This window comes from Carassius gibelio, chromosome B9 (genome assembly GCF_023724105.1).
Source record: "Carassius gibelio isolate Cgi1373 ecotype wild population from Czech Republic chromosome B9, carGib1.2-hapl.c, whole genome shotgun sequence".
Classification (NCBI taxonomy): Eukaryota; Metazoa; Chordata; class Actinopteri; order Cypriniformes; family Cyprinidae; genus Carassius; species Carassius gibelio.
Genome location: NC_068404.1, coordinates 196701 through 210033, shown reverse-complemented (window position 1 = coordinate 210033; position 13333 = coordinate 196701). Strand labels below are relative to the sequence as shown.

Here is a 13333-nt window from a genome sequence, read left to right as displayed (position 1 = left end):
AATTATGCACACAGTGATTGGCTGATAGTCTCTGTCAGAGATTTATTCATAGAAATACTGTAGAGTGCAATATTATGTTGCCATATTAAAATAAAGGTTTTAAAATAAAAGTGTTAATTGCCACATTCAAATAAAAAATACAAGTTGGCTATATATTTAGCTAATTGTCAGCCTCTTATGTGTATGCTCCTCATAAACAACTAGAAAAAAAGTTTGTTGAGACCAACTTTAAGTTGGCTTGAGAAAGCCTGACCAAAGTTTGAAGAAGTTTAATTATTAACATGTCGCTAGCATGTTTCTAGCATGATTAGCATGTTGCTAGCATAATTAGCATGTTGCTAGCATGTTGATAACATGTTTCTAGATTGATTAGCATGTTGATAACATGTTTCTAGCATGATTAGCATGCTGCTATCATGTTGCTAGCATGATTAGCCTGTTGCTAGCATATCGCTAGCATGTTTCTAACATGATTAGCATTCTGTTAACATGTTGCTATCATGTTTCTAGCATGATTAGCATGTTGCTTGCATGATTAACATGTTGTTAGCATGTTTCTAGCATGATTAGCAGGCGACTAGCATGTTGTTAGCATCATTAGCATGCTGCTAGCATGTTGCTAACGTTTCTAGCATAATTAGCAATTTACTAGCATGCTTGATGCTATGAAATGTGATGCTGTTTCACTTACTGCCTGTGGATCCAAGTCATGACCGGGATCTTACCACTCCATCTTTCAGTATCGCATTATGTGCAAATCCATTGCCGAACTGGGCCTTGTTTATATAACATCCATCAACTAAAATGACGGGAACAACAAACATACTTGCAAAACTTGTAGCTGAACAAGTTTTTCTTTCCCTAACAACCAAAACACACTTCTTTAGAGACGTTTTCTGGAGGAAGTATGGACACTCTTTGCTCCACTTTAATATCTTGCTTGGACAACTTTTGCCCACTGTCGTCTAGACCAGTATGCACCACCCCATCTGCCCCCTGGCTGTCCGAGGTTCTCCGTGAACATCGCTCTAAACTCAGGGCTGCAGAGAGGAAATGGCAGAAATCAAGAAACTCTACCGACCTCAGTGTGTATCAGTCTCTCCTCTCTTCCTTCTCTGCAAAAGTCTTCACGGCTAAAACATCCTACTATCACAACAAAATTAACAGCTGTTGTGATGCTCGGACACTCCTCAAAACTTTCTCTTCTCTTCTTAATCCACCTCCACCACCTCCTCCATCGACTCTTACAGTGGATGACTTTGCGGTTTTCTTCACAAATAAGACAAGAACCATCAGTGACCAATTCTCCAAAACACAGACTGAGGACAACTTCACAATGACCTACGCACACTCTTTCTCCTCCTTCTCCCCACTCTCAGAGATGGACGTTTCCAAACTTCTCCTGTCCAATCATCCTACTACTTGTCCACTTGATCCGATCCCCACTCACCTCCTTCAGACGATCTCTTCTTCAGTCGTACCTTCGCTTACTCACGTTATCAACTCCTCTCTTCGCTCTGAAACATTTCCCTCAGCATTTAAGCAGGCTCAGGTAAGCCCACTGCTTAAGAAACCATCTCTAAATCCAGCGCTTCTTGAAAACTACACTGTAAAAAATGATTTGTTGACACAACTTGACTTGGTCAAGTCATCTTATTGCATTGACTCAGTTAAGTTTAGCCAAAATTAGGAGTTAAGTTCACTCAACTTATATGTATTTGTTGAAATAACTTGCAGTAAATTGGGCCAACGTACTGTATCAATTAATAAGCATTTAGATTTTTTTGTTAAGTCAACTTAAAAACATATTGTTTGAACTTAATTTTTCATGTTTTCACAACCATTAACCAAGTCTAACTGACATAAAATAGTAATTTTTCATCAACATCACAACTTAACATTTTGAGTTTACTAGACTTCATTGCTTGCTTTGACAAGAAGTTCTAGATATCTACCTGGAACCAGATTTTTAAATGAAATCAACACAGCTGCTAAATTGAATCTCTCAGCATTTATTTTTTTAAACAGATGCACTGCACCCAAAAACTATTAGCTTGCAAAGATATGAAAACATCACAAGAAAAACCCTCACATATATTCAGCTCACACAAGCATGTGCAAACTTCTTCATGCACAGACCCATTCTTAGAGAATAGTACAAATAACTCTCCTTGTCACTATCAGATATTTTCATTGCAGGAACAGGAGTACATGAAGAATTCACTATAAGCTGTTTAACAACTTCAAATAAAATAGTGTCTTCAATTCCCAATCAAACGTCAAGCAGGACAAGGAAACAAGAAAACAGTCTGTTTCAAAAGCAATTCAAGAATACCAATGTTACACTTAAAACAATGAAATCTAAAATAACAATGGTCTTAATATTTAAAACAGTGTAACAGTTTAAGTGCTAATAGTAGCAAGAAGGAGAAAATAGTTTCTTATCTCAGCAACTTGCTCTTCAAAGAGTGAACTCTTGCGGTGCATGAGTCTGATCCAACTCCAATGAACAGGCGCTGTATCACTTCAAAAGTGAATTTTAATTCCTTTGGGTAGTCAAGGTTTAATGCATACACCAGGCCCATCAGGTTCAGAAAAGCATTAGGTATGTCACTCAGGTGACGCATCACCACTTCTTCCTCAATCACCAGGGCAACGTCATTGTAGAATTCTGGGAGAGGCTCCATCACATTTTCCACAACCACTAGGATTCCGATCACCACACCCTTGATCACATCCTCTTCACGGTCACTGGGCTTTGTAGAATGAAAACAAAATTAAGGTACTATTACTTAAAACCAATTTCACAAACAATTTAAAGTCCCCACACCCCTGCAAATTAAGAGATCTAAATTTTCCCTTATTTAGCCTTAAAGGTTTCAGCTTACCTCACATATCTTCATGAATTTAGAAGGAGTCTCTCGCATATACCACGGCAAGCCAAGCAATGCTGCAGTCCTCATTCTTTGGTTTGTTGTCTGTAAAATATAGAATGGTTAAAGTACCTGCTTTATTGGTTCAATCCTTTGTTTTTCTTTTCATTTATCCTTTCACCCCCTCCCTGTCTTGAAAAATAAAAACATTAATTTCAAATATGTACACTTGTATACTTTTGTTGTAAATAAATCACCAGTGATGTGGAACAACAACTGTTGTTTGTTACCTTTTTGTTCAGAACCAAAATAATATTTAATAGTGGATGTAACCAGCTCATGTCACTTAACCAAGAGTGTCTAAGGCTGCTTTCACACTGGGATCGTTTGTTGCGGTCTTATGGACTCCGAGCCCGATTGTTTCCGGCGAACTGGATTCTATCAAACCCTGGTGCGTTATTACGTCATCACAAACGTGCATGACACATGATAGAAAACAGAACGTGGGTCAATATATATATATTTTTATTAATTCAGTGCTATTATGCGCAGCTGAGTGAACAACACAGGTTTACTGTGTGTGTGATGCATAAGGTGGTTTTCCGCTGCTTGCAAACAAACTCTTTTGAGGAGACAGTGGATTTCCAAATTTGTTGTCGGATTCCACACGCTATGCACGAACACACTGAAGGCTAACTCTCGCTCGTATCCAAGGTAAATCATCAACACTATCATCCCTTACATGTATTATATGTAACTAAATACATCATAATAAGCTTTAAACGCATGCGCAGGTCACATTACTTCCTGAACAAGTGCACACCCGAGTCCGTGTTGCTTTCCTCCAGGTAGTCTTGGCTACCTGGAGTAAGTGGTCTTTGTTCGGTTGCACTCGAACCGTGCCGCGGTTCGGGTGAATGTGAAAGCAACACTGACTCGGGTGCGCACTTGTTCAGGAAGTAATGTGACCTGCGCATGCGTTTAAAGCTTATTATGCATTTAGTTACATATAATACATGCAAGGGATGATATAAGGGATATATATATATTGACCCACGTTCTGTTTTCTATCATGCGTCATGCACGTTTGTGATGACGTAATAAGCTGCGGGGGTCGCCGGAAACAATCGCGCTCGGGCTAGGACCGCAGCAAACAAGCCCAGTGTGAAAGCAGCCTAATTCTGCTCCTGGAGGGTTAGATGGTTGGTTTAACTCCAACCTGATTCAACACACCTGCCTGGAGGTTTGTAGTGATCCTGAACAACTTGATTAGCTGGTTCAGGTGTGTTTAATTTGGGTTGAAGCTAAACTCTGCAGGATGTTAACTCCCCAGGAGCAGGATTGGACACCCCTGCCTTAAATTCATTGGGTTTGTAACAACATTTTAAATTATTTTAAAGGTTAGGTTACCAAAGATGATTAAAGTAATTTACTCACCAACATGCCAGTCCAAACACATGCAAACATATTCATAACAATGAAAATGAACAATGGCTAGGCTGTTAAGATCTATAAAGGAAAACTCATGTTGCCTTTTTAAAAGTTTTAAAAGTTTGTGTAAGGAACTGATCATATCATTTTTGATGTTACTACAGCATACTACAACAAAATCAAACCTCATTAGTTCTTCTGTCATGCCATTTGATCAAAAGACTGGCAAGAACAAATGAGGCTTGATAATTATGTAGTAGCTAATACAATAAAACATCATTGTAAACAAAGACTGACATTTTTATGTTATCATCATACAAAGACATTGTATGATTTCAGAAGACTTTGAATATGACATGGAAATTGAATATGTTACTTTTTAGATGCTTACTCTGAAGTCATTGTATGAAAAGATGTCACTATCAATAGGTTTATTTTGTGGAGAGAAAGACTGCTTTAAAATAAATTGACTCACATTCTTATCAAGGCTCTCCAGTATTGAAGTAATTTCTGGAATGTCCTCATAACGCTTTGTTAGGAATAACTGTATCAGCTTCGAGAGATGACCATCTAAGACCTTCCAAAAAGGACTTGCTCAGATCCTTTGACACAAGCCTGGTGAATTCTTTGCTGATCTATAAAAACATAAATACATTTACAAATTGAACAAAGATCTCAGGGACAGTCTTAAAACATTAACAAGTAAAAAAAAAAAAAAATCACTCAACATAATCTTAGGATATTAAGTTTGCCCATATCTTTCTAATATAACAGCACAACATTCACAGCCCAAGATTTTCTGATTAATTCAAAGCACACAGAAACAAATAAACACAATTTACCTGTCTCTCAGTGAAAATTGCTGGCCATCGGATTTTCATTTGTGACACTGGTGGCTCCTCATCAACGACTTCTTGCCTTATCAAATGTAATGTCTGGAGTCATCATCTCCACAGCCATTTGCTCTCTTTCCTTTTCTAGACTTTACTGGGCATTAAACAAGAAGTAACGTTAAATCAAGCATTTTTATTCGTAATGGTAAACACAAATATGGACTGGCGGCGGAGCTTCAGATATTAACGTTACTGGTCATTCTGTATTTCTAACGATAATGAGATCCGATCAAGAACACGCTAAAAAGTAATTTATATGTACACTTTTTTATCTATTTACCAACATTAACTTATACTAGTCAAAGACGACTTCTCTTTCTGCTCACGTCTCGACAGCAGCTCAGTGTCTAACACACTGTATATCTAGCAAAAATGTGCGTGCCAGTGCGTGTAGCTCCTGATTAACGTTACTAATCAAGTTGTCTTAGTTTGTCAAATGTGATAGCATGAAATCAATACGCGGTCGGTGAGCGCAAACGAAACAAGCCTAATTTTTACATGAAAGAAAGAACAAATCAGGGTATACTTACTATAAAAATCCATCTGTAGACATTCAAATACGAGCTCCTTCGTCTTTTTCCTCGCATCAGCAACTAGTGTCGTCGTGATCTCGTCTTCTCGTGTAGAAAATGGCGATGGCGCGTCTGGCTCAAATTCGTTAAAATAGTACGTCATCGTGACGTAGAGTTTCTGGCACATGCGCAGAAAATTGAAAGTTGAAAGAACCTATGTTTTGTTGTTATATGAACACATTATTTTAAGTTTTCCATTTCCCTTCAAGTTGAGGTTGTTATAACTCATCCTATTATGTAGTGAGACACTGCAAGTTGACAGGACATGATTTTACCTGTCCACCTGACTAAAACTCAGAATCACTTTTTACAGTGTACAGACCGGTATCCCTTCTTCCATTCATTGCAAAGACACTTGAGCGAGCTGTGTTTAACCAGCTTTCTATGTTCCTTGAACAGAACAACCTCCTGGACAGCAACCAATCTGGCTTCAAAAGTGGCCACTCAACTGAGACTGCTCTGCTCTCAGTTACTGAAGCCCTGCGACTGGCAAGAGCAGCTTCAAAATCCTCAGTACTCATCTTACTGGACCTGTCTGCTGCTTTTGACACCCTTTAATCACCAGATTCTCCTGTCCACCCTCAGAAAGATGGGCATCTCTGCAACCGCACTCCTGTGGGAGAGTCCTACCTCTCTGACAGATCCTTCAGTGTGTCTTGGAGGGGTGATGTTTCTAAATCACAACTTGCTACTGGGGTTCCTCAAGGCTCAGTACTTGGACCACTTCTCTTCTCCATCTACATGACGTCATTAGGATCTGTCATTCAGAAGCCTGGCTTTTCTTATCACTGCTACGATGATGACACCCAACTCTACTTCTCATTACAACCAGATGACCCAACGGTAGCTGCTTGCATTTCTGGACGAATGACCATCACCTTCAGCTTAACCTTACGAAGACAGAAATTGATCCAGAATGCAGCAGCGAGGGTTGTCTTCAATGAGCCCCAAAAAAGCTCATGTTACTCCTCTCATCATCAGGTTACACTTGCTACCAGTAGCCGCTTGCATCAAATTCAAGGTACTGATGCTTGCCTACAAGAGACTACTGGCACAGCACCAACATACTTAAACTCACTGGTTAAATCTTATGTTCCCTCCAGAAGTTTGCGCTCTGCAATTGAACGGCGCCTTGTGGTGCCATCCCAAAGAAATTCAAAATCACTCTCACAGACCTTTTCCTGGACTGTGCCCAGCTGGTGGAATGACCTCCCAATCTCAATTCGTACAGCTGGGTCTTTACTCATTTTCAAGAAACCTCTAAAGACTCATCTTTTTTGCCAGCACTTAACCAACTAATACTAGCACTTTTCCTTCTTTTCTTGTCTTTTCATTTATTAAAAAAAAAAATACCTGGCTATGCGTTCTGTACTAGACTAACTGAGACTTGTCATGGCACTTGTATACTGTTGTTGTTCTCTTGTTGACCTGACTGCATCTATTGTTCTCATTTGTAAGTCGCTTTGGATAACAGGGTCTGCTAAATGATTAAATGTAAAATTTAAAATGTAATGTAAGTACTATGCAGTGCTGTCGATGATGTTGATGGGTGGCTCTCGCTTTGTCTAATATGTATGTGCACTCTTCCAGGAGAAGTGCGCATACACGGAATTTCGCCCTTCATGACGTCACGAAGGCCCATGCTCAGAAAAGAAAAAAACATTCTGAAACTTATACGAAACTGGAGTGTATTTGGCAAATAAATACTCAGTCATATGTTCAAATTGTTTTTTGAAACTTTGGTCATATTTAGCATGAGAATCCAACTCTTTAAAGGGATTCTCAACCCCAAAATGAAAATTCCCATGTTGTTTCAAACCCGTAAGCTTTGTTCGTCTTCGGAACACAATTTAAGATATTATGGATAAAAACCGTGAGGCTTAAGACTGTGCTATAGACTGCCAAGTGAAATACACTTTCAAGGTCCAGAAAAGTGTGAAAGACGTCGTCATAATAGTCCATCTGCCATCAATGATTCACGTTATGAACATTATGAAGTGACAAGAATACTTTTGTACACTGAGAAAACAAAAATAACGACTTAATTCAATAATTCCTCTACTCTGACTCTCCCCATATCACCATAGCAACATTTTGGGGAATCTGAGCAGTACGCATGCAGTGTATGCTATACTGTGTCTGCCGGGCCACAAGGATATGTTTTCTACATATATTTACGCTTTGGTTTAAAATAAAACAACGCATCAGCAAAGCGCGGCTGACACAGTATAGCGTATGCCATCTGAGCACTGCTCAGATTCCCCAAAATGGTGCTACGGTGATGTGGGGAGAGACCGAGATATTCTGACGATGTCTTTCATAATTTTCTGGACTTTGACCGTGTATTTTACTTGGCAGTCTATGGGACAGTCACAAGCCTCCTGGTTTTCATCCAAAGTATCTTAAATTGTGTTCCGAAGAGCTCTGACCTAGGCGCAGATCACACAATCAGTTTGTAGTCGTATGCAGTCTGTGTTGTGTGTTCAAGCACAGCTTATTTGTCCAGATGCTGCTGACATGAGGCAACAACACCGTCGGCTTTTGTTGCTGCTAGTTCTTTGAAGGAGGCTTGGTGTGTCCCACCCTTAAACACTTTCATGTTTGTTTTCACATCTTTGGCTTTGTTGCTTTAAACTATGGTTAACTTGTATTTATCATTTTTCACTTTAGAACTGCTGGTGCTGAAAGAGGAGAATAAAGATCCGAATGAAATGGAACCGACAGATCAGTGTAAAAAACACCATGATTCCATAACTGGTGGGAAACCCACACAGACTAAAACGACTTCTATACAAAAAAGAGCTCAGAAAACCAAACCCAAACGCCGTTTTACCTGCCATCATTGTGGGAGGAATTTTGGTGAAAATGAGAAGCTTAAAATGCATGTTAGAGTTCACACTGGAGAGAGGCCATATCACTGCCAACAGTGTGGAAAGAGCTTCACTCAACAAGGAGCCCTTAAAAGACACATGAGAACTCACACGGGAGAGAAGCCTTACACCTGCCAACAGTGTGGAAATGGTTTCACTCAAAAAGGACACCTTAAAAATCACATGAGAACTCACTCGGGAGAAAAGCCGTTTATCTGTCGACAGTGTGGAACTGGTTTCACTCAAAAAGTACACCTTCAAGGTCACATGAGAACTCACACAGGAGAGAAGCCTTACACCTGTAAACAGTGCGGAAAGAGATTCACACAGAAAAACACCCTTCATTCCCACATGAGCATTCACACTGGAGAGAAGCCTTATACATGCGAACAGTGTGGAAAGTGTTTCCCTGGGAAAAAAAACCTTAAAGGCCACATGAGAGTTCACACTAGAGAGCAGCCTTTCTCTTGCAAGTATTGTGGGAAGAGTTTCACACATACATACACCCTTAGTTACCACATGAGAATTCACACGGGAAAGAAGCTGTACACATGTGATCGTTGTGGAAAGAATCTCGCAACGGGATTTACCCTTAAGTGTCATAAGATCATGCACACTGGAAAGAAACCCTTCAAATGTGATCAGTGTGGCAGGCGTTTCATTCGTAAGACGAGCCTTAATTACCACATGAAGACTCATTCAGCAGAGAAAGGCTGTAAATGTTCTCAGTGTGGAAACAGTTTCAGTCATAAAGTTAGCCTCTACGCTCACATGAGAAAACAACACAATCAAGAGAAGTCTGCTTCTCACAAATAGAGAATCATAAGATTCATGAAATATGTGTGGAATCATGTGAAGAAACCCACATGAGACTTCACTCAGGGGAGAACTATTTTATGTCCTCATTGTGCAGTGTTTCGCAGTCAAAGGAAACCTGAAGATTAGCATAGTTTTCACTGGAGAGAGGACTTTCACGTGTTTCTGTGGTCCTGAAATGCTTTTCAAAATCATTCTGGAAATAAAGTGTGACTTTGACTAGGTTTACCAGAAGAGGATATTTTAAAAATCACTGGCATATTCTGGAGGAATTCCCATTAACTGTGATCCATGCATTACATTTCTTTTGACATCACACCTGATAGAAACACCTAAGAAGTTCAAGATTTTTATTTGTCACATACATGGTTATATGGAGAGCATATGACCAGCAGTGAAATGTATGAAGTGGTCCTGCAATTTAAAATAGCACCAGAAAACAGGTAGGTTTATCTGTTTGGAATTAAGACTATGTTCACACCAAATCTGAACATGTGCTCTATCAGATTATGGCACCTTCATAGCCAGGTCTTTTATTTGTTCAAGTTTTTACATGCTTCCCCCACCCCAATTATGATCTCCTGTATCCACACCTGACTGTCTCCTTTTATATAGTTTCAAATATTGCAGATACTCTTATTTAAATTGGATGGAGACATTGTGCCATTCCATATACAGCTCAAAATTATTCATACCCTTGGAAAATACAATAGAATACATTCCTGAAAATTTGTCTGCATTGTTTATCCATTTGATCTTTCATTCAAAAAAGAAAAAATCTAACCTTTAATTGAAGTAAAAGAAAAAAAAATGAAAGCGGGGGAAAATCACATTCTGAAATATTTTTTTCTCTAATACACAATGGACACAATTATTGGTAATCCTAGAAATTCTTATGATTAAAATATCTCTGGAATATATTTCCATTCATATCAGCATTATTATTACTTTTTTTTTTATCACACCGGGGTGACTAGAAGCTTGACAGCCATGACTTCCTGTTTCAAAGGAATATAAATATGAGAAACACAAAGGCCAAATTCCTGACATCATAGTGGATTCTGTCAAATAACAACAGATAAAAAATTAAAAACTGACTGTCCATGCTAGAAATCTGCTTCTGCCCTGAGCTGAACCCTGTAGCAACTGAGTGTGGTGAACTGAAGAGAAGAAGCACCATCATGATGGAGCTGGGAATCTGAAGGATCTGGAGAGGTTCTGGATGTAAGAATGATCTCTGATCGCTCATCAGGCGTTCTCCAATCTCTTCAGGCATTACAAGAGAAAACTCAGAGCTGTAATCTTGGGAAAAGGAGGTTCCAAAAAGTATTGAATAAAGGGTATGATTAATTTTGGTCAATGTGTATTAGAGAAAAAATATTTATTTTATTTTATATTTCTATTTTAAATTCTTATTCTGCAAAGAAAGGTTAAATATTTTAAATAAAAGATCAAGAGGATTAATGATACAGATTCATTTTCACAGCCTTATTTGGTCATATTTATGAATAATTTTGAGCACAGCTCTACTTGGAACAAACTTGGAATAAAAATAGTAAAAATCGTTTTTACGATACTGGTGTCAAATCGATACTTTTAAAATGGTATATGGTTATTCTGTGTTCTTTAAGACATCCCTAGTTTTTACATGATTAAGTATATTAATAATCCATTGCCAATTAACATAGTCTTTATTAAAGTATACAATTTATTTGCCTCACTCTTTGACAAGAAGCCACATCAGATCATAAAAGCATATTATTTGGATGATGTTGTGGAGGAAAAATAAACATGTTGTAGTGTTTCTCTTTTGTCGGACAACAGATATAGAAACGTGTCTCATTGCAGGTCATTATAAGAGAAGTTTAGCTTTAAGCATTTTAATTCAAGCAAGCTAATTCATGTATTGAGCCTTTTTTATGATTTTACTGTAGCTAGATCGCGTAAGGCCACCTGCTGCCCTCAGAGTACGATGTGTTGGATTTGTATTATCAGTTTTCTGGCTTTCATGTGAATTTTCTCAGTCTGTAAATTATTTTTATGATTATTCTGACACCACAGGAATGCAGTGTTATTTAACTAGCCATCATGTAAGGCGGTGATCATTTATACATCTGTTTTGGAGCACCAGAGAGCAAATATTTCAATCCACAGCTCAGGCACATAACTGACTTTGCAGTAATTCTGACATAGTGTCATGATTATACATCTGTTCCTTGTGCTCGTTTTGTTTGTGGACTTTTAGTTTGTTTTTAGTTCCCTGTTAATCTGTTACCATTTAGATATTTGGCCCTTGTTTTTCCATTGTTTCTTGTTGGATTGTGTAAATTTTTTCTGTTTCTGTTAATATTTGCTTTAATAAAAATGGATCCAGCTTATGACCCATCATTAAAGATGCAATGAGAGAATCTGTGTTCTTGGCTATTGTTTGAAGGCTTCATGTTTACTTTGAGATTTTAAAGGACTCTCTTTTTAAATATCAGAAAGGAGTGAAAAAAGCAAAATGTTGACATTTATCAGATATTATTAACAAGAATTGTTCTTGACCAAAGTCACTTTTTAACATTATTAATGCTACTCTCAACCCATCGGCATGTCGTTTTTCTGGGGATTCTTCTCCTTCGTGTGAAGAATTGTTTATTTTTTTTGTTTGTTTTTTTTTGATAGTAAAATTAGGGATTTCCGGCTGGGGATAACTCCCTCGTTTTTTTATTCTGTCTAATTCCTCCATCGCCAATACATTTTTTTTAGTCAGTCTAGTCTCTCTTCCAGATTTGCTGGAAATAGTTGAGCATCTTAAGCCCTCTGGCTCGTCTTTGGATATTCTTCCTCCTTTTTTTTTAAGCAAGTTTTTATTGACATTTCTCTGTATCTTTTGTTTATCATTAATCACAGTTTTTATAATCTGGCATTATGCCTGAGTGTTTAAAGCATGCAGTGGTTTATCCACTGCTTAAAAACAGAATCTGGACTCATCAGTTTTAACAAACTTTAGGCCCATTTCTAATCTGCCTTTTATCTCTAAGATTCTGGGGGGAAAATGTGTTTTGACAGCTACAAAGTTTTTTATCTGACAATTCATTTCATTTCATTTCATTCAGGTTTTCATAAATGCCAGTCTACCGAGACTGCACTTTTGAAGGTTCTTAATTATATTTTAATATGTGATTTGGGTAATTTTGCAGTCCTTGTGCTCTTAGATTTGATGCCCACTTTTGAAACGGTCGATCATGTTGTTCTCATTGAGTGTTTAGAACATTGTGTTGGTTTAAGAGGTGTCGCTCTAGATTGGTTTAAATCATGTTTTGCAAAGAGGAGTTTTTCAGTCAAGATGGGTGAACATTACTCGAGTAATGTGTTTTTGCCCTGTGGGGTTCACCAGGGTTCTATTTAGTTTTTTTTCTCCTTCGTTTTTTTCTCCCTGTATGCTCTCTCTTGGCTTGATTTTTAAAAAACATGGTTTGTCGTTTCACTGTTAAGCGGATGACACTCAGGTTTGCTTGCCTGTCAAACGAAATTCTGTGGGTCTTGAGTCTTTTATGGAATATTTGGCAGATGTAAAGTCTTGGCTTTCCTTCAATTTTTTTAATCTTCAGTGAAAAGAAATCTGCAATTATAGTTTTTTTTTTTTTGTCCATCTGAACTCTCAAATTCACCGAAACTGGATTTGGGAGGGATGTCTCTGTGTTTGAAATCATCGGTAAAAAAAAAACTTGGTTTCATTTTTGGCGATGGCTTAAAGTTTGACTGACAAATAAATTCAGTTGTTAAAGCTTGCTTTTTTCAGCTGCGTCTGCTTTCTAAAGCTAAACCTTTTCTTGCTTTTAAAGACTTTCAAAAAGTAATTCACGTTTTTATTTCATCTAGGCTGGACTATT

General features: G+C 38.0%; 1 protein-coding gene across 1 annotated transcript in view; it reads left to right on the top strand.

Annotated features, from left to right (window-relative positions):
* LOC127964412 (gastrula zinc finger protein XlCGF8.2DB) overlaps nucleotides 1–11863 on the top strand; it is a 31955-nt gene extending 20092 nt beyond the window's left edge. The window contains exon 3 of the mRNA XM_052564636.1: nucleotides 8440–11863. Coding sequence (XP_052420596.1) covers nucleotides 8440–9455 — 1016 coding nt within the window. The 3' untranslated portion in view covers nucleotides 9456–11863. The remainder of the gene's footprint in view (nucleotides 1–8439) is intronic.
* Nucleotides 11864–13333: the final 1470 nt, after the last annotated feature.